Source organism: Pristiophorus japonicus, chromosome 14 (genome assembly GCF_044704955.1).
Source record: "Pristiophorus japonicus isolate sPriJap1 chromosome 14, sPriJap1.hap1, whole genome shotgun sequence".
NCBI classification, from domain to species: domain Eukaryota; kingdom Metazoa; phylum Chordata; class Chondrichthyes; family Pristiophoridae; genus Pristiophorus; species Pristiophorus japonicus.
In genome coordinates this window covers 76,948,570-76,969,572 of record NC_091990.1, presented here as the reverse complement: position 1 = coordinate 76,969,572, position 21,003 = coordinate 76,948,570, and the positions used below count along the sequence as shown (strand labels likewise).

At 44.6% G+C, this 21,003-nt stretch overlaps 1 protein-coding gene across 1 annotated transcript in view; it reads right to left on the bottom strand.

Moving 5' to 3' along the window:
* LOC139279612 (mucin-2-like) overlaps nucleotides 1-19,862 on the bottom strand; it is an 83,857-nt gene extending 63,995 nt beyond the window's left edge. The window contains exons 1-5 of the mRNA XM_070898727.1: nucleotides 19,787-19,862; nucleotides 19,279-19,540; nucleotides 16,158-16,272; nucleotides 1,582-1,672; nucleotides 1,367-1,482 (exon numbers count right to left, since the gene is read on the bottom strand). Coding sequence (XP_070754828.1) covers nucleotides 1,367-1,482; nucleotides 1,582-1,672; nucleotides 16,158-16,272; nucleotides 19,279-19,540; nucleotides 19,787-19,862 — 660 coding nt within the window. The remainder of the gene's footprint in view (nucleotides 1-1,366; nucleotides 1,483-1,581; nucleotides 1,673-16,157; nucleotides 16,273-19,278; nucleotides 19,541-19,786) is intronic.
* Between the last annotated feature and the right edge of the window lie 1,141 nt (nucleotides 19,863-21,003).

Below are 21,003 nucleotides of genomic sequence, written 5' to 3'. Positions count from 1 at the left end.
TGGGGGGAGAGGGGAGGCAGATGCGCATGGGAGGGCCGGAGGTGTGGGGGTGTGCGAGGGGGGGGGGAGGGTGAGCGTTGGAGGGCTGGGAGCAGCATGGGCGCCTTGGAGCAGCATTGGAGGCGGGGAGGCCTTATGGTGGGGATCGGAGGCCTGGGGAGTGGGATTTGGTGGCCTTGCGGAGGTTCTCCGATTATGGGGGGTGGATGAGGCAGGGATGCTGTATCTAGGAGGTAACTGTAAAGAAGTTATCTCTTGGATCCACCAGTTGTCGCTTTACTATAGCTGGTGGGTTTCACAAGGCCTGCAAAACCCGAAAAGCTAGAGTTATATTTAAAATGGAGGTTAACTCTGAGGCATGCCAGCTTCATTATAATATTTACATGGGTGACCGGCCGCCTGGGAGTGGGTTGGCAGTCTGTCCTCTGTCCTGCCTCCATTAAAACCGCAGGTGGGTGGGTTGATGGTGGGTTCTGGTCAGGATTTTAAAACTTTAACGTCCCACCCTACCCAAACCCACCCTTTTTTGGGTTAAAATTCCGCTGAGTCTGTGAGTGTGTATGTGAGTTCGAGTATGAGTATATATGAGGTTTGTGAGTGCGAATGTGAGTATGTATGAGTTTGTCTGTTCCGATCCGTAATTAAATAATCACAGGAGAATATTTTACAAATTATTCCCTTAGACATTTCACAGAAGTATTTTCTTTTAAAATGTAAAATGTTCTCTGCTTACTCTTCCTGCCCTAAAGGCATCTTTTCAGGATAAGGGTATGGTCACAAAGGTGCCAACAGGCGTGAGTTCGGGGCTGAGAAGAGGCGAGGGCCCAGTGGCAGCACGGCCCAGTCCACACTGCGATATGTGTGCACTAGGTCCGTGCAGCAGAGCAGGTCTCCAGTTGTCCTGGGTAATGCTTGCCACTGGACCAAGACCTAGCTCTGTCAAGCCCGTGTGGTGGCTGGTGTGCAATGGCCACCACACGTTAAAAAATTCTATACACAGGCATCTTCCACCCTTCAACATGTAGTTCGGGACCTGGAATATTAGGTCCTTCATTGAAACACCTGTGAACTCATCCCTTTTTGGCGTGGAAGCAAGTCATCCTCGATACGAGGGACTGCCTATGATGACGATCATGTGTAAGCCGAGATAGTGAGTGTTAATTAACTATTCAACTTTAGCAGGCATCTCAACTGAATCTATTCCTTGCCTTAGACAACATTTACACACAGATGCAACATTTCCAGTAAACAAGATTTTTGCTGCATTTCTAGTGAAGTAACTTCGGCAGAGTGGAAGCAGCTCCAGGGACTTTCCTAGCCAAAGATACAACATTCAATACCTTCAAACAAATCAATGGAAACTTACGTATTGTCCACACAAAGCACTGCTTTCTATCTCGTGCTCATCTACATCTTGACATCTCTCATTAGGCTGATGAATTTTCTGCAGGTTTCCAAAATGAATGGGTGTAATTTGCCGTCCTGCAATTTATGAAAACACAACAATTAAAGTTTAAAACTATTTAGTTTATGAGGTTATTTTCCCCCAAAGTTTCAAAAAGTTAAGAGTTCTTGACTTACCATCTGCAATGAATTCGTTGTATAAAGGGATGCCGTTATAATCTCCACAGAGCCCACAAGTCCTATTGTGAAATTTTACATCAAGCTCAACCTAAAATAATGGAATAATAAATTGATTGACATTTGGCGAATACCTAATTTGATGGGACAGCCTCAGGGTTTCCACGCTGATTATTTCTGACTTTATATTGCCTTTTGCTGCAGGTGCAAACACTTCAAACATGGCTATCAGCGTTATAATGTTGCTAGACATGCAATGAACTGTCTGAGACTAAGCTTCCTTATACCCGGATCCGATTTCCAATCAATACACTGTATTTGGGAGAAATCGTTTTATTTGTCCAACCAGAAAATTGGGATGTGTCTTTAAAACACAAGAGTTAATTATAGAAATACATAGTAATGGCAACACAGAAACAGTCCATTCGGCTCAACTAGTCTGTTTTGATGTTTACCCTCCAACAGAGCAGATGTTGCCTCAACCACTAACCCTGGAAGTGAATGCCACAGCCTCACAAGTCTTTGTGTAAAGATATTCTTCTTCTTGTCTATTCTAAATCCCTTACATTTCGTTTTGTAACCATGACCCTTCGTTATAATCCCTCAACTTTTGGAACAGTCTACTTTTATTTACCCTGTCCCATCCTTTCATAATTTTAAACAATTCGATAATATCACCCCATCATCTACATTGTTCTAATGAAAAAGCTCCAATTTTCAAGTCTTTCTTCCATTTGTATTTCATCACACCAGGCCACATCCACGTGAATCTGTATTGTACCCTCTCTCAAGCCTCAATATTCGTCCTATAATGTGGAGTCCAATGCAGAATACAATACTTTAGCTGGACACTTATTAAGGTATTATATGGGTTCATCATTACTACTTGGCTTTTATATTCTCTACCTCTTGAGATAAAACCAGGAATTCTATTCGCTTTACTTTTTACAGCCTTATCAACTTGAGGTGCTGTCTTTAATATTCTGTGAGCCTGTCCCTCCAAATCTCTTTGCTCTTCCACAGCAATGAGCCAACTTCAATTCAGAGTATATTTAACTGCTGTTAATTCCTTTTACCAAAATGAATCACTTCACACTTATATTGAATTTCATTTGCTGTCTTATGCCCCCATCTTATCAATATTGCTTTGCAGTTCCTTTGGCCTTCTAAAGAATGAGCCATTCCTCCAATTATCTACACATTTTAACACCACTCCCCCTCTCGGCCTGCATCCAAATCATTGCTATACACAGTGATCAAAAGTCTCTCCAGGACTGAACCCTGAGGTGCACCATTATTCATTTCCAATCGCTCTGATAACTACCCTGAGCTCCTACCCTCTGTTTTCAGTTTGCGATCCTCCCCCTAATTTCATATGCCCTAATCCGAAATCACAGCATCAGTTTCGACATGTACGCTGATGACACCCAGCTCTACCTCACTACCACTTCTCTCGACCCCTCCACAGTCTCTAAATTGTCAGACTGCTTGTCCGACATTCAGTTCTGGTTGAGCAGAAATTTTCTCCAATTGAATATTTGGAGGAGCGCAGCCATTGTTTTCGGTCCCTGCCACAAACTCCGTTGCCTAGACACTGACTCCATGCCTCTCCTCAACTTCTGTCTGAGGCTGAACCAGACTGTTCACAACCTTGGTGTCATATCCGCAGCATAACTAAGACCGCCTATTTCCACCTCCGTAACATCACCTGCCTCCTCCCTTGCCTCAGCTCATCCACTGCTGAAGCCCTCATCCATGCCTTTGTTACCTCTAGATTTGGCTATTCAAACACATTATTGGCTGGTGAAAGTTTCTGTTTAAAGAATGGACTTAGTTGAGAATATTTCGTGGATTTTATTTTTTTTTCTGAGGGTATTTTCCCTGTGCTGGGGTCACCCTGTGCCGATAAGTGAAAAAGCTGTTTTTTGTTAAAACTCCAGAGACCGCATGGGAGTTAGCTGTGACAAAAGACCTGTCAGTGATCTATTGACAAAAGAGCTGTCGGCCAGGAAGGGGGGCCACTGACAAAGCCACTCTAATATGCAAAAGAACCTCTCACCTCCGCCTCAGAAGAAGAGCAGAACAATGAACCCACTAGCCTGGCCAGCTAAAGAGGAGCCAGATCTTTCCCAACACAAAGATTGAGAGAAATGCCCAGACTAAGGGCCATCAGTCCAATACACATGGGTTGGATGGCCCATCACTGACTAAGTACCCATGCTTAGAAACATAGAAAATAGGTGCAGGAGTCGGCCATTCGGCCCTTCGAGCCTGCACCACTATTCAATAAGATCATGGCTGATCATTCACCTCAGTACCCCTTTCCTGCTTTCTCTCCATACCCCTTGAGCCCTTTAGCCGTAAGGGCCATATCTAACTCCCTCTTGAATATATCGAATATATCTGGCCTCAACAACTTTCTGCGGTAGAGAATTCCACAGGTTCACAACTCTCAGAGTGAAGAAGTTTCTCCTCATCTCAGTCCTAAATGGCTTACCCCTTATCCTTAGACTGTGACCCCTAGTTCTGGACTTCCCCAACATCGGGAACATTCTCCCTGCATCTAATCTGTCCAATCCCGTCAGAATTTTATATGTTTCTATGAGATCCCCTCTCATCCTTCTAAACTCCAGTGAATACAGGCCCCTCATATGTCAGTCCTGCCATCCCGGGAATCAGTCTGGTGAACCTTCGCTGCACTCCCTCAATGGCAAGAACTTCCTTCCTCAGATTAGGAGACCAAAACTGAACACAATATTCCAGGTGAGGCCTCACCAAAGGCCCTGTGCAACTGCAGTAAGCCATCCCTGCTGCTATACTCAAATCCCCCAGCTATGAAGGTCAACATGCCATTTGCCTTCTTCACCACCTACATGCCAACTTTCAATGACTGATGTACCATGACACCCAGGTCTCGTTGCACCTCCCCTTTTACTAATCTGTCACCATTCAGATAATAATCTGCCTTCCTGTTTTTGCCACCAAAGTGGATAACCTCACACTTATCCACATTATACTGCATCTGCCATGTATTTGCCCACTCACCTAACCTGTCCATGTCACCCTGCAGCCTCTTAGCATCCTCCTCACAGCTCACACCGCCCCCCAGCTTAGTGTCATCTGCAAACTTGGAGATATTACACTCAATTCCTTCATCTAAATCATTGATGTATATTGTAAATAGCTGGGGTCCCAGCACCGAACCCTGCGGCACCCCACTAGTCACTGCCTGCCATTCTGAAAAGAACCCGTTTATCCCGACTCTCTGCTTCCTGTCTGCCAACTAGTTCTCTATCCACGTCAGTACATTACCCCCAATACCATGTGCTTTAATTTTGCACACCAATCTCTTATGTGGGACCTTGTCAAAAGCCTTTTGAAAGCCCAAATACACCACATCCACTGGTTCTCCCTTGTCCACTCTACTAGTTACATCCTCAAAAAATTCCAGAAGATTTGTCAAGCTTGATTTCCCTTTCATAATTCCATGCTGACTTGGACTGATCCTGTCAATGCTTTCCAAATAAAAGAATTTTAAAGATTTGTGGGAAAGATAGGGGATGGCACGACTCACATAAAAACAGACCGTTTCCACTGTATTTTTAGCTTGCAGCTTGTATCGACAGAGAGCTCTCTCTCCCTCTCACTCTCGCTCCACTAAGATCGATGTACCAGGAGGAAGCCGCAGTTCTGCAGAAGAAGCCGCGAGACTGAAAAGCAGGCAGTGACTTCCCACGGCTGAGCTGATCGAGGAAACCAACTGTGTGTGTAGTGGTGAGCATGATCGTGAGTGTCCCAAGCCGGGTGAGACTAAAAGCTCAGAGTTTTCTCAGAAGTGAAGCTTTTCAGGGCTATTCTGGGAAGGAAGCTTCGATTGTTCGGGGTAGAGTTAGAATCCACCAGGGAATTACTGCATGTTACTAGGTCTCATTTCTGTACTGTATGTATGTTGTTTGTAACCTGGATTTTATTCTCTACCGAGACAGTGATTTCGTTTAGTAGTGCATGTTTTAGCCAGTGTATGTTAGACCAAATAAATATAAGTACAATTTTTCACAGAAGCATTCCTGTCCGTGACTCATTTTCATTTACACTCTGAATAATAATTCCTGGGTCTAGAACTTTCGTAAGGCGGGGGCGATTCGAACTGTTCGTCTAGCACTTGGGCTAGGATCAAAACCGCTTACATCTCTAGCGACCGCGGCAGGACCCGGGTTAAAGGAGTGTAAATCAGTCATGGACAGTGCTTCTGGCAAATGATCCCAAATGGAGGAAGGGATTTCTTCATATGTATTTAAAAACATTAACATCACTAAGAAATGGATGCTCGGCTTGTTGCGTGTTGAGCGTCCAGTGGACACAGCGGCAGAATGGACGGAGGGCAAGGAGCATAAGTGCAACATTGAAAAGGTGATATGGCTCGTCTGTCTACAAAGACAAGTCCAACTGCTAGATGAGCAGGTTGGTAAGTTAGAGGCAGAACTCAGGGAATCCGAGGCACAGTCAGACGCAGGGGCAGTAGAGTGCACGAAGTTAAAGAAGAGGTTAGACAAAAGAAAGAATGGAGACAAGACGAAGGTAATGCGGGTCAATCCCAAGAGTGCTATAAATGTGGGAATTTGGGATACTGGAGCAGGAATTGTAGGCTCCTGAAAGGAGGGAAGCCAGGTTACGAGGGTGCTGAGGCAAAACGGAGCCAAAAAGGAAGGCAGCCAACGGCCCAGTATAAATGTTAGTGACCTTTTACAGCAGGTTATGGGCACGGGTGGAGGAATGCTGGACCAAAAACCTCTGATGTTTCAGTGTGAATGGTAAAGTTAAAAGCATGTGGATGGTTTGTAACTTGTCTTTAAGTGTGTGTGTGTCTGTATAGGTTTTTTCACCTGGCACTGGTTAGTTTGACATTGGTTTGAATTAATTTGGAATTATTGAGGTTAATTAACCTGGGAAACCCAAACTTTCATTATGGCCTTGGTGGAACTTTGATTGGTTTAAATTGTGTGAAAAACCTCTAGTTCTGGACATGAGGCAATCACATATATTTGGTATTTTTAAAATAAAACATTTCCGACCAATTCAAGAATGTGACCAGTGGAAAAGGCTGTGTGCTGCTATTATGTATGAAAGAGAGAACCATTGTAATGTGTAAGCTATTGGTATGCGTGTTACCATGCATTAGTATGCGTGTTTGTCAAACTTTAAAAAAAAGGGTAACACTCTGTACAAGCAGAAAGCAACACCTTGTCAAGAGTGAAATATTTATTCCAGCATTTGTAAAATTTGAAGTTATATTTGAGTGGATGTTTTCCCTCAGTAACCGTAAGGGAAAATCAGCTGGATGAATTAATCCATTGGGCGGACAGAAAGGCCACAATGGATGTTCTTTTCTTTTACTTTCAAGCAGGCAATTACTGGAGAGGTGTAATTGATTTATATGGAAATGACCTCAAGGAGTAGCTGAACTTGAACCTGTATGGGGCAGTGCTGTGTGAACTCCAGTAATTTAGATCACAAAGGCTGGACTTGGGTTTTGTGAAATTAAAAATTTGACTTAGCTAAATTGATTTAAAGATGAAAAATATGTGAATAACTGGAGAAGGACCTGTGAGGGGGTGGCCCCAATAGAGCAAAAGATTTTTCTTTCATTTTTTTTGTCTTAATAGGAGTGAATCGAGCCAAAGATACGAGAGTGTGTTGGGAGAAGTGGTGGAAGGAGAAACAAGGGAACCATGTAATGTCTTGTCTGCATGGGTTTGAGGCCCAGTGTCTGTGTGGGTTCAAGGCCCAATGTCTTGTCTGTATGGGTTTGAAGCCCAGTGTCTGTGTGGGTTCGAGGCCCAATGTCTTGTCTGTATGGGTTTGAAGCCCAGTGTCTGTGTGGGTTCGAGGCCCAATGTCTTGTCTGTATGGGTTTGAAGCCCAGTGTCTGTGTGGGTTCGAGGCCCAATGTCTTGTCTGTATGGGTTTGAAGCCCAGTGTCTGTGTGGGTTCAAGGCCCAATGTCTTGTCTGTGTGGGTTTCAGGCCCAGCGTCTGTGTGGGTTCAAGGCCCAATGTCTTGTCTGCGTGGGTTTGAAGCCCAGCCTACATTGTTTGTCTGTGTGGGTTTGAGTCCCAATGTCTGTGTGATCCCAAATCCCCCGAACACAATCAATGTCATAGAGCTCATCTCATACACCAGATAGCCCCCGCCCAGAGCCCCGATGGTACAGACGACTGTAGATAGGTGTCCCACCACCACCAGGGGTCCGGGGAATGGGTTGGTGTTAATCCCTACTGACAAAGTTTTGTTTCAGAATGTCCACTACTCCGTGGCATCCGTGATCCTGAACCTGACTGAAGTCCACCTGCCTGTGTGGTGCCCAAAGAAGAGGGAGAAGCTTTATGAAGCTCTGTTAAAAGTGATGTTTCAGGAGTTTTATGAACTGGACTATGGAAATGTAGATAAAGACCAGCTTTATGATCTGAATGTTGGGAATAGTGTGGGGTCTGGGAGGAAGAGAAGAGGGACCTGGAACGATGTAGCCACGGCGTTCAGTACAGGAATGGGTATTGTTAATAGTATGGATAATGTAAAACTCCAGATGCAGATCACTGGGTTAAAGAATGAACTGCATAAGATTCTGGGGAAGAGAACACAGTGGTGGGTTCAGAAATTCATGAGGACCAGGCAATGACCGTTCATTTAAAGGAGGTCATTGCGGAGCTGGAGAGGCATGCTAAAACTGTTAATGATTTGATACGGGAGGACAGGAACGCCTCGGAGCAGGCTGCACGGAATGAGGTATGTATGTTGTATGGAGCATGGTTGCTGGGCGAGGGCCGCAGTAACCTGAGGGACCTGAGGCAAGGTTGCGTCCCTTCATGGTTAAGCAACAAGCATCTCGCCGCGCTGCACCCGTATAGCAATTCATTGAGCTTGTGCCAGCTTCGTTTAGACTCTGAAGCCTACCCTGTAGATTGTGGGCGGTCTAACCATGCAGCGATGAGAATTGTAGTATGGATGCCGGTAATGGGCGGTCACCCCAGCCAGCACCGTTATACAGGGTTGGGAATATCGGAGTCATTTGTGGAAGAGTGCGTGTTCGTTTTAAAGCGGTCCCGCTGTATGTTATAAAGTGGGAGCTTGCTATGACAGGCACTGATGCCAGAGCCAGTGTGCACATGTAATACTGTGTCCCCAGCACTTGAATGCTTTTGCTCGATCAGAATGTGGATTTGCTTCTGCAGGAGCAGAACCTATCAATTGCACCATGGAAGTGATGGCATCAGATCACGTACCTCCAAAGGTAGCATACGTGGGGAGTGGGACATACTGTGTCACCACAAGTGCGCTCCACTACCGGTACAGCCAAGGCATGTGGTGTCCAGTGAGCGACAGCAGCTTTTGTTTCAAGGCTGAGGTTCAAGTGGCACAAGAGCAAACCCTCGACCATTCACCTCACTGTGAACAAAACCTTTACGCATCTCCAGGACTATGTGGAGCATTTCGAGTACCCGATCCCTTTTCTACCGGAACACCTCACTGAGTTAATAAAGACCGTTGAGCTCTCCCAGAAACATTTTTACACTTTAGAGCAAAAGACAGTAGAACTGGGGGAGGAGATCAAGCGGATTGTCTCGCCACCGTGGTGGGACATTGGTCTGCGTGGAGAGATTTCTCCCTGGATCCGCGTCTGTTCCCATGCTTTTGTTATCATACAATTGTTGCTTGTAGGCTACTTGTTTTACATCAGCTGCAAGCGACGGAGCCAGATGTTCCAAGCGCAGTGGCAAAGGGTGTGAGATCGACCCAGAGAGGTGTAATTGATGTATGTTGATGATGGTTTCTCCCTGCTAAAATTTGTAATATAGCAAAGTTCTGTAAGCAAGTGTATTGTATATTCTGGTTAGAGTTTCACACTCTGTATTGCGTGATATGTGCTCTTGTGATTTTTGTAATATGTTACCACATGTCAGTGCTGTACGGTGCAATGTGCGCGGTATTTTTTTGTAACGTCTCGTGAAGTGGAACCCAACCATGTATTAACAAGCCATTTTCACTGATGTCTTGTCTCTGTAGAAGAGAACTGTGACACGCAGCAAGGGTTACAGTTCTGGGGTTTTAAAACGTAAAATCAGGGGATTTTTCACCAAAGCATTCCTGTCCGTGATTCATTTCATTTACACTCTGAATAACAGTTCCCAGGTCTAGAACTTTCGTAAGGCTGGGGCGATTCGAACTGTCTGTCTAGCAATTGGGCTTGGATCAAAACCGCTTACACTAACCTCCCATATTCTACCCTACGTAAACTAGAGGTGATCCAAAACTCGGCTGCGTTTGTCCTAACTCACACCAAGTCCCATTCACTCATCACCCCTGTGCTCACTGACCTACATTGGCTCCCGGTTAAGCAACGCCTCAATTTCAAAATTCTCATCCTTATTTTCAAATCCATCTCTATCTCTGTAATCGCTTTCAGCTCTACAACTCCCGAGATGTCTGCGCTCCTCTAATTCTGTCCTCTTGAGCATCCCTGGTTATAAACGCTCAATATTGGTGGCTGTGCCTTCTGTTGCCTAGGTCCTAAGCTCTGGAACTCCCTGTCTAAACCTCTCTACCTATCTTTCCTCCTTTAAGACGCTCCTTAAAACCTACCTCTTTGACCAAGCTTTTGGTCTCCTGCCCTAATTTCTCCTCGGTGTCAAATTTTTTCTCTTATAATGCTCCTGGGAACGTCTTGGGACATTTTACTATGTTAAAGGCGCTATATAAGTACACGTTGTTGTTGTTGTTGTTGTTGTTATACTCCTTCTTTGTCGACATCAACCCTTTCTGTATTCCCTCTTTAAACAATATTGCCATCTCCTCCTTATTTTATCTATCCCTCCTAAATCTGTTATATAGTTTATATTATAAACTTGCCTAGTTTGCAGCCAGGTTTCAGTTAATGCGATTAGATGCAGATCTTCCTGTAAAATAATTGTTTCCAGGCCTCCAGTTTAGTTATCTCACTCTGTGCATTGCAATACATGTATTTTTATATTTATTATTTTGCTTCTTTTTGAACACGACTCCTTTTTCTGTGCTTTTTTTTGTCCAAGCTAGCCCCTATCTTCACCAGTCTTTTCCCTGTTTATATCTATTCTATTTGATTTTATTCCTCTACTCCATATCACTCTTGCTAAATTGTTTTCTGCATGATTGTTATTCACATCGATTTCCCCCTTTTCTGGCATCTGGTTCTGCTTGTTTTTTTTAACTCAGCTCCCCTTCCATCCTAGTTTAAAAATCTTGTCACTTGCCCATTTAACTCGATCTCTCCGTTACTCCCTCACCTACTATCTCTCACCCCCCCACAACCCCACCACTATGTTCTTTGTTACCCCTCACCCACGATCTCTCTGTGCTTCCCCCATGAGCTCCATGCCCCAACACCACGATCTCTGTTACCCCCCCACCCACGATCTCTCTGCGCCCCCCCCCATGATCTCCACCCATCCCCACCATCACGATCTCCGTTACCCCTCACCCACGATCTCTCTGTGCTTCCCCCATGAGCTCCACACCCCAGCACCACGTTCTCTGTTACCCCTCACCCACAATCTCGCTGTGCTTCCCCCATGAGCTCCACACCCCAGCACCACGTTCTCTGTTACCCCCCACCCACAATCTCTCTGTGCCATCCCCCTCTCTCCGTGAGTTCCACCCCCCCACCACAACTACACCTACCTGCTCCAAGGCTATGGCCTTGTGCCACAGGATTCCCCGCCCGACAAGCAAGTAGCCTGTCAATCAGACTGGCTGTTGTGCAGGACCCCTGGAGAAACCTACTCAGATGTAGCTCGTACTTATGGAATAGCTCCCATTTGTCACAGAATTGATGCCAATGCCAAACAAAATGGACTCCCTCTTCCTGACACCTCGCCTTTTGCCCTACAATAATTTACCTAATTTTCCGGTCATTCCCCATGCGAGTGCACAGATGGGGAGGTAATTGAGTTTAGCACCCATGAAGTCCTGTTCTTTGAAGTTTGTTTCTTAATCTCCTAAATTCAGGCCTGTCTTTACTGACATTATTGGCTCCCACATGAAGCACAATGATTGGATGCTCTTCCTGCCCTTGCACTTTCCAATCTTGTCTGTACGCCCTTAGTTAGTTTACTGTCTCAAATAAACCAGTGGTTTCATCCTCTGCGGGCTGGCTTTGATGACCACCAAAGGCAGTCAGAAGGTACCTTTCAGAGTCTCCTTACACATGAGAGTAGGAATGATACACTTGTCGTATGTAGGATGTTTTTTGTCTGCCCACATCCTTTGGATTGAAGTACAGAGTGAGCCCTGTGTAATCCAGCACTCCAATTTATAGAGAAGTAACTACACTCTTTCACTAATCACAAGGGAGGACATTTCCTGTGCATTGCTTCATAGCAAAAGCACAACCACATAATAAACACAACATATAGCAACTCCTATATGCATTCCAGAGAACGATCATATCCTCTGTACTACACAAAACAGCAGAGCATGTGTATATTGTAGAGAATGGCAAACCTATTACAATAATAGTGTGTTATTTATAGTATCCAGCATAGCAGACACTGTTATTTATAGAGAAAAACAGACCCAGTGTATATTATACATAATAGCAGGCCTGTGTATATTACAGACACTGTATATACTATAAAAATATTCTCACAGTTACACAATGTACTGGCTCCACAGGATTATGGCATACCTCGGATTGATCCTCAGTCCAAACACTGTATGGTGAGCTCATAATAACCATAGAGGTCTCGCCTTGTATAGTTTTTAAAATTTATGACACAAGTAATGTCCAAGTCAGCATGGATTTATGAAAGGGAAATGATGCTTGACAAATCTTCAAACAGAGTTTTTTGAGAATGTAACTAGTAGTAATATGTCGCGGAACCAACTAAAGGGCTGACCATCCTAGACTGGGTGTTGTGTAATGAGAAAGGACGAATTAGCAATCTTGTTGTGCAAGGCCCCTTGGGGAAGAGTGACCAAAATATGGTAGAATTCTTCATTAAGATGGAGGGTGACCCAGTTAATTCAGAGACTAGGGTCCTGAACTTAAGTAAAGGTAACTTTGATGGTATGAGGCATGAATAGGCTAGAATAGACTGGCAAATGATACTTAAAGGGTTGACGGTGGATAGGCAATGGCAAACATTTAAAGATCACATGGATGAACTTCAACAATTGTACATCCCTGTCTGGGGAAGGTGGCTCAACCGTGGCTAACAAGGGAAATTAAGGATAAATCCAAGGAAGAGACATATAAATTGGCCAGAAAAAGCAGCAAACCTGAGGAGTGGGAGAAATTTAGAATTCAGCAGAGGAGGACAAAGGGTTTAATTAGGAGGGGGGAAATAGAGTATAAGAGGAAGCTTGCCAGGAACATAAAAACTGACTGCAAAAGCTTCTATAGATATGTGAAGAGAAAAAGATTAGTGAAGACAAACGTAGGTCCCTTGCAGTCACATTCAGGTGAATTTATAATGGGGAACAAAGAAATTGCAGACCAGTTGAACAAATACTTTGGTTCTGTCTTCATGAAGGAAGACACAAATAACTTTCCGGAAGTACTAAGGGACCGAGGGTCTAATGAGAAGGAGGAACTGAAGGATATCCTTATCAGGCAGGAAATTGTGTTAGAAAAATTGATGGGATTGAAGGCCGATAAATCCCCGGGGCCTGATAGTCTGCATCCCAGAGTACTTAAGGAAGTGGCCATAGAAATAGTGGATGCATTGATGATAATTTTCCAACAATCTATCGACTCTAGATCAGTTCCTATGTACTGGAGAATAGCTAATGTAACACCACTTTTTAAAAAATGAGGGAGAGAGAAAACGGCTAATTATAGACCAGTTAGCCTGACATCAGTAGTGGGGAAAATGTTGGAATCAATTATTAAAGATGAAATAACAGCGCATTTGGAAAGCAGTGACAGGATCAGTCCGAGTCAGCATGGATTTATAAAAGGGAAATCATGCTTGACAAATCTTCTGGAATTTTTTGAGGATGTAACTAGTAGAATGGACAAGGGAGAACCATTGGATGTGGTGTATTTGAACTTTCAAAAGGCTTTTGACAAGGTTCCACACAAGAGATTGGTGTGCAAAATCAAAGCACATGGTATTGGGGAAAATGTACTGACATGGATGAGAACTGGTTGGCAGACAGGACGCAGAGACCCGGGATATACGGATTCTTTTCAGAATGGCAGGCAGTGACTAGTGGGGTGCCGCAAGGCTCAGTGCTTGGGACTCCAGCTCTTTACAATATACATTAATTATTTAGATGAAGGAATTGAGTGTAATATCTCCAAGTTTGCAGATGACACTAAACTGGGTGGCGGTGTGAGCTGTGAGGAGGACGCTAAGAGGCTGCAGGGTGACTTGCACAGGTAAGGTGATTTGGGCAAATACATGGCAGATGCAGTATAATGTGGATAAATGTGAGGTTATCCACTTTGGTGGCAAAAACAGGAAGGCAGAATATTATCTGAATGGTGGCAGATTAGGCAAAGGGGAGGTGCAATGAGACCTGGGTGGCATGGTTCATCAGTCATTGAAAGTTGGCATGCAGGTACAGCAGGCAGTGAAAAAGGCCTTCATAGCTAGGGGATTTGAGTATAGAAGCAGGGAGGTCTTACTGCAGTGTACAGGGCCTTGGTGAGGCCTCACCTGGAATATTGTGTTCAGTTTTGGTCTCCTAATCTGAGGAAGCACGTTCTTGCTATTGAGGGAGTGCAGCGAAGGTTCACTCGACTAATTCCCGGGATGGCTGGACTGACATCTGAGGAGAGACTGAATCAACTGGGCCTTTATACACTGGAGTTTAGAAGGATGAGAGGGGATCTCATAGAAACCTATAAAATTCTGACGGGACTGGACAGGTTAGATGCGGGAAGAATGTTCCCGATGTTGGGGAAGTCCAGAACCAGGGAACACAGTCTTAGGATAAGGGGTAGGCCATTTAGGACCGAGATGAGGAGAAACTTCTTCACTCAGAGAGTTGTTAACCTGTGGAATTCCCTACCGCAGAGAGTTGTTGATGCCAGTTCATTGGATATATTCAAGAGAGAGTTAGATATGGCCCTTACGGCCAAAGGGATCAAGGGGTATGCAGAGAAAAAAGGAAAGGGGTACTGAGGGAATGATCAGCCATGATCTTATTGAATGGTGTTGCAGACTCGAAGGGCCGAGTGGCCTACTCCCGCACCGATTTTCTATGTTCCTAGAGTGGACAAGGGAGAACCAGTGGATGTGGCATATTTGGACTTTCAAAAAGCTTTTAACAAGGTCCCACACAAGAGATTAGTGTGCAAAATTAAGGCACATGGTATTGGGGTTAATGTACTGATGTCGATAGAGAACTCGTTGGCAGATTGGAAGCAGAGAGTGGGATTAAACGGATCCTTCTCAGAATGGCAGACAGTGACTAGTGGGGTCATGCAAGGTTCAGTGCTGGGACCCCAGCTATTTACAATATACATTAATGATTTAGACGAAGGAATTGAATGTAATATCTCCAAGTTTGCAGATGACACTAAGCTGGGTGGCAGTGTGAGCTGTGAGGAGGATGCTAAGAGGCTGCAAGGGGACTTGGACAGGTTAGATGAATGGGCAAATGCATGGCACATGCAAATATAATGTGGATAAGTGTGAGGTTATCCACTTTGGTGGCAAAAACAGGAAAGCAGATTATTATCTGAATGGTGACAGATTAGTAAAAGGGGAGGTGCAACGAGACCTGGGTGTCATGGTACATCAGTCATTGAAGGTAGGCATGCAGGTACAGCAGGCAGTAAAAAAAGCAAATTGCATGCTGGCCTTCATAGCGAGGAGATTTGAGTATCGGAGCAGGGAGGTCTTACTGCAGTTGTACAGGACCTTGGTGAGACCACACCTTGAGTATTGTGTGCATTTTTGGTCTCTAATCTGAGGAAGGACATTCTTGCTATTGAGGGAGTGCAGCAAAGGTTCACCAGACTGATTCCCAAGATGGCAGAACTGACATATGAAGAAAGACTGAATCGACTAGGCTTATATTCACTGGAATTTAGAAGAACGAGAGGGGATCTCATAGAAACATATATAATTCTGATGGGATTGGACAGGTTAGATGCAGGAAGAATGTTCCCGATGTTAGGGAAGTCCAGAACCAGGGGTCACAGTCTAAGAATAAGGGGTAAGCCATTTAGGACCGAGATGAGGAGAAACCTCTTCACTCAGAGAATTGTGAACCTATGGAATTCTCTACCACAGAAAGTTGTTGAGGCCAGTTCGTTAGATATATTCAAGAGGGAGTTAGATGTGGCCCTTATGGCTAAAGGGACCAAGGGGTATGGAGAGAAAGCAGGAATGGGGTACTGAAGTTGCATGATCAGCCATGAATGGTGGTGCAGGCTCGAAGGACCGAATGGCCTACTCCTGCACCTATTTTCTATGTTTCTATGTGTTCCCCCTGCCTGCAGGTTACTCACATCTGTCACTGTACAAATTTGTGCAACTCATTACAGTAATGGAATTCGTTTTAAAACTTTCTCCAATGTTTGAACTTACCATAAGAGCATCCTCTCTGTTCCACATCAGAGTCAACCCAAATTTTCCATAGAGCTTAGTGTACTGAGCATTTCGTTCTACATACAGACCAGGTCCAAAGTAAGGGAGCGAGACTCTGAAAAACATCAGTTAAAGACGTATGACTAGACTTCCTGCATGATGCTGACCGATGGAGATCTGAAACTAGAGACAATTGCTAAGGCCCAAAGTCTACTGTAATACCTAATATAAAATTCTGATGGGGTTGGACAGACTGGATGCGGGGAGGATGTTTCCCCTGGCTGGGTAGTCTAGAACAAGAGGTCACAGTCTCAGGATATGGGGTAGGAAATTTAGGACTGAGATAAGGAGAAATTTTTTCACTCAGAGGGTGGTGAACCTTTGGAATTCTCTACCACAGAAGGCTGTGGAGGCCAAGTCACTGAATATATTTAAGAAGGAGATAGATTTCTAGTTGCAAAAGGCACCAAGGTGTATGGGGGAAAAGCGAGAATATGGTATTGAGATAGAGGATCAACCATGATCTTATTGAATGGTGGTGCAGGCTCGAAGGGCCGAATAGCCTACTACTGCTCCTATTTTCTATGTTTCTACCTGTCCTTCAGAAACAACTTCTGCCAGGGTACAAGGTGATGTGACAGTTTAGCACGTTGACTTTTCACCTCCCAGGTCCAAGACCAAATTCAGTTCGGAATGATGAGATGAAAGGCTCCTCTGTTGCTGCCTAAAATAGTCTGAAGTGAAACAAGGCTGGGTAGTCTCAACCCAGGTATCAGTGTAGTTGGCACCAATAGGTCGCTACTTGTATTTTAGTGCTGCAGTCACAGCCATTAGAGCATCACTGAGTGTGACAGGATCTGCAGATGTGCATTTTTACACAATGTTGTAAAGTCATATTGAGATTCATTAATAAATGTGCTGATTAAGCAGTAGGCAAGCCTAAGGTCATTGAATAATTTGTTAACACTAATGCTAACATTGATTACTAGCTGCTTATCTACAGATATTCCTCTTTAGGATGATAATGAGAAATGTATTGAAATATTTCACAAATATACTGATTCTATCAGAGAACAAGATGTGGGAAGTCTAACCAGCTGCTTCAGTGTTTATGAGCTCAAATTTCCCCAACCCCTTTTTCTGGTGTCCTCACCTGAGGTGCGCCGCTTTTGTCCGTCTCCAAGCGCGCTGAAAATCTTCCTCCCGATTCTGGCCGCTCCCCAGCCTCTACCTCGGTGGTGGTGTAGCGTGGCCCAGTGGATTGGGGGCGGAGCCATGTCCCGGCGCTGAAAACAGTGCCGGGACCTCTGCACATGCGCGCTAGAGTCTGTGCACATGTGCCAGTAGCTCCTGGCAGGCCGAATCTGTGAGTGTGCGCTGCAGGCTGTGTGGGAGGGGCCCGAAGCACACCGTCCCTAGCCCTGGCTGAATGGACTCCCTTGATTGATTGCTTATTACTTTGGTCTTGGTGCTTTAGGTGCAGGGTTACTTCTATTTTTTATTTGTTAATTAATTGCTTATTACTTTTTGTGCTTTGTTTTGTGCTTGATGCAAATGTGCTGCTTTGTTTAGTGCTTTGTACTTTAAATGTATTTATGCATCTTTAATGTTGTTGTGAAGGTGGTTAGTGCTTTGCAAGGTCCCCTTCCCCCTCCTATCTCTGGCTGCCTGCGCTGATTTCTTAAGTCACCGCAAGGTTTTTCTGAACGTACAAGAGTGCCCACTTACGCTGGCCTAAGTTAGTTTGGCCAACTTTTAGCTGGCCAAACTTGCTTCAATGACCAAAACAAATGTAAGTGGCTGGTAACGCCTCCTTTTGAAAAAAAACCTTAAAAAAAAACCTAACTAATTCATTTACACTGGCGCAAATTAAATAGCCAGACTTGCAACTATAAAGATATTCCAGAAACTCCTGGGGAAATTTGGGCCCTATCATTGTTTACATAGTACATATACATGCAGTATAAGATCTAAATATTAAACTAAATTAGCTCCCTCACTTAGAGAGGCACTTGCTAGTCAGAGGCAGCAGTGCTGCTCAGAAAGACAATAAAATATAATGTTGGAGTAGAGAAGAGTGAGATTTACCATTTATGGGAAAATGGCTCCCACAAGAATGGAGTAAACAGCATGTATGTTTTTGTGGGGTTTCCCTAGCCCTATCGCTGAAGTTGCATAGCGCAGGATATATACAGAGTAAATCTCCCTCTACACTGCCCCATCAAAAACTCCCAGGGCAGGTACAGCACAGGTTAGATACAGAGTAAATCTCCCTCTACAGTGTCCCATCAAACACTCCCAGGGCAGGTACAGCATGGGTTAGATGCAGAGTAAATCTTCCTCTACACTGTCCCATCAAACACTCCCAGGGCAGGTACAGTACAGGTTAGATACAGAGTAAATCTCCCTCTACACTGTCCCATCAAACACTCCCAGGGCTGGTACAGCACGGGGTTAGATACAGAGTAAAGCAAAACCCGGGAGTAACAGGAGTAACATAGCCTTTAGCAGTACTTGTTTTACATTTTAAGTTTGGAAACACAAGATATTGTGTGAAAGACAGAGTGAATCATTATTTGAACATTAAACATTAGGCTTTTGTTTGTGGGCTTTTCTGGTGTCGCAGTGAGCAACTGAGCCACACGGACTAGTTGCGAAATGTCATATCTGGTCCGTGCTGAGTTAGCTAATCTCAGCTGGATTAGGCTCACTCTGATGCCTGTTGGTCAGGTAGCCTGCTGGCATTCATGTCTTGGCTCACACAGAACAGTGGCCATTTGGGAGCAGTTACTGGGTCCACAGAACTGTACCCAGCAAGGAGGCAACGAGATGAATTTTGATCATCACCGTATGGGCAGTAATCTGGTCACACACCCAAAATAGAACCTGTGCAAATTTCATCCCATTGAAACATAAATTGGCAAAAAAAATCTACCCTAGCGATTTCAGGATAGGAGGAGCATAAGGGAGAGAGAGAAAAGGTTTTTAAAAGTAGAAATTTGTTGAGTAGGTTATAGCTGGGGTCAAACTGTGGGTAACACAGGCCATCTGTGACTATGTACTGCCCAGGCACTGACATTAAATATATATTCAGTTCAAAATATTTTACTATCTCACTTACATAGCTTCATTGATGACCACAATTTTGGGTGTCATATAAATCTCAATATCCTTGATTGTTGCTGTGATGGAATGTAGTTTGGGATGCCCCTTGGTGACGGTGCGCTTAATTTGAATGGAGAAATCTTCATACTGCTCATTACAGTCAGACACAAAGTTATAGTCACAAGTTCCAGGAAACTTATAAACATCCCCATCGAAGGTCTTGAAGTGATTGTTTCCCCAGGTGCTGCAGACATGATCTCTGTGGTTCGGTAGTCTGGCTGCAAAATACAAAGTTTAACATTGAGCAATCATGTAGAAAAACTCAGACTGAGAAATAGCTGCAATTTGCACTCTCAATACACACAATGAGATCAGTAAAATAAAACTCTTCCCTCATTTTCCATGAATCTTTGCATATCACTGTCTACTCCTCATCTTTTATAAACCCAATGTCTACACTGCTAAATTAAACAGATTATTGCTGCCCTCCGAAAGAGTACATTTTTCAAATCGTTCAAGCTCACCATGTTTGATTTCCACACAGAACGTATATGAAGCAGCCCAGCTAAGTATCCATATAATTATGCTCCACGGTCCCATGGTTGACCGGATCCAATGATGGCTAAAACTGCAAGCTCACCTCAACAGAAATCGCACCTTTTAAACCATTTGTTCAGGGCCATAAAATTTATTATGAGGTGTGGTTGGAAAGGGGATGTTATCTATACGTACTTTCAATGTACATGAATGACTGCTTCCAATACAGTGGGTGGATCTTATCGCGAAAATCTGTGCATTCTGCATCTGTTGCAGTGACTCTCTGTTTAGCACATCCTGGACTCCTGCATTTACAGCCCGATCGCAGAGACTATCCATATATCGCTGAGACGCAATGTACCAGAATAATGCTGCGATATCGTCTGCCCAAAAATAATGCAGTCAAAACATGGTGCACCCAAATAATGCTGTAACAATGTGATATTATCATCCCACGGAATCGAGGAAGACTTGCTTCCACTCTTAACATGAGTTCTTAGGTGACTGAACAGTCCAATACGAGAGCCACAGTCTCTGTGTCACAGGTGGGACAGATAGTCGTTGAGCGAAGGGGTGGGTGGGACTGGTTTGCCGCACGCTCTTTCTGCTGCCTGCACTTGATTTCTGCATGCTCTCGGCGACGAGTTGCTTAGTGCCCTCCCGGATGCTCTTCCTCCACTTAGGGCAGTCTTTGGCCAGGGACTCCCAGGTTGTCAGTGGGGATGTTGCACTTTACGCATGTAACTGCAATGCAATCCAACCATGTAGTCCTGCAACTTAATACCTCCTCCGTTTCGGATGCCCCCAAAAGTTCGTCACCATCCTCCGCCTGAGCCACAACGACATGCAGGCCGTGAACCATATCAATGGATCCACCACGTCTGGACCGGGGTCAAACAGGGATGCATCATCGCCCCAACCCTCTTCTCAATCTTTCTCACCGCCATGCTCCACCTCACAGTCAACAAGCTCCCCGCTGCAGTGGAACTAAACTACAGAACCAGTGGGAACCTGTTCAACCTGCGCCATCTCCAGGCTACACCCCAACCTCTGTCGTCGAGCTACAGTACGCGGACGATGTCTGCGTTTGCGCACATACAGAGGCTGCACTCCAGGACATAGTCGACATATTTACTAAGGCATCCGAACGCATGGGCCTTATGCTAAACATCCACAAGACAAAGGTCCTTCACCAGCCTGTCCT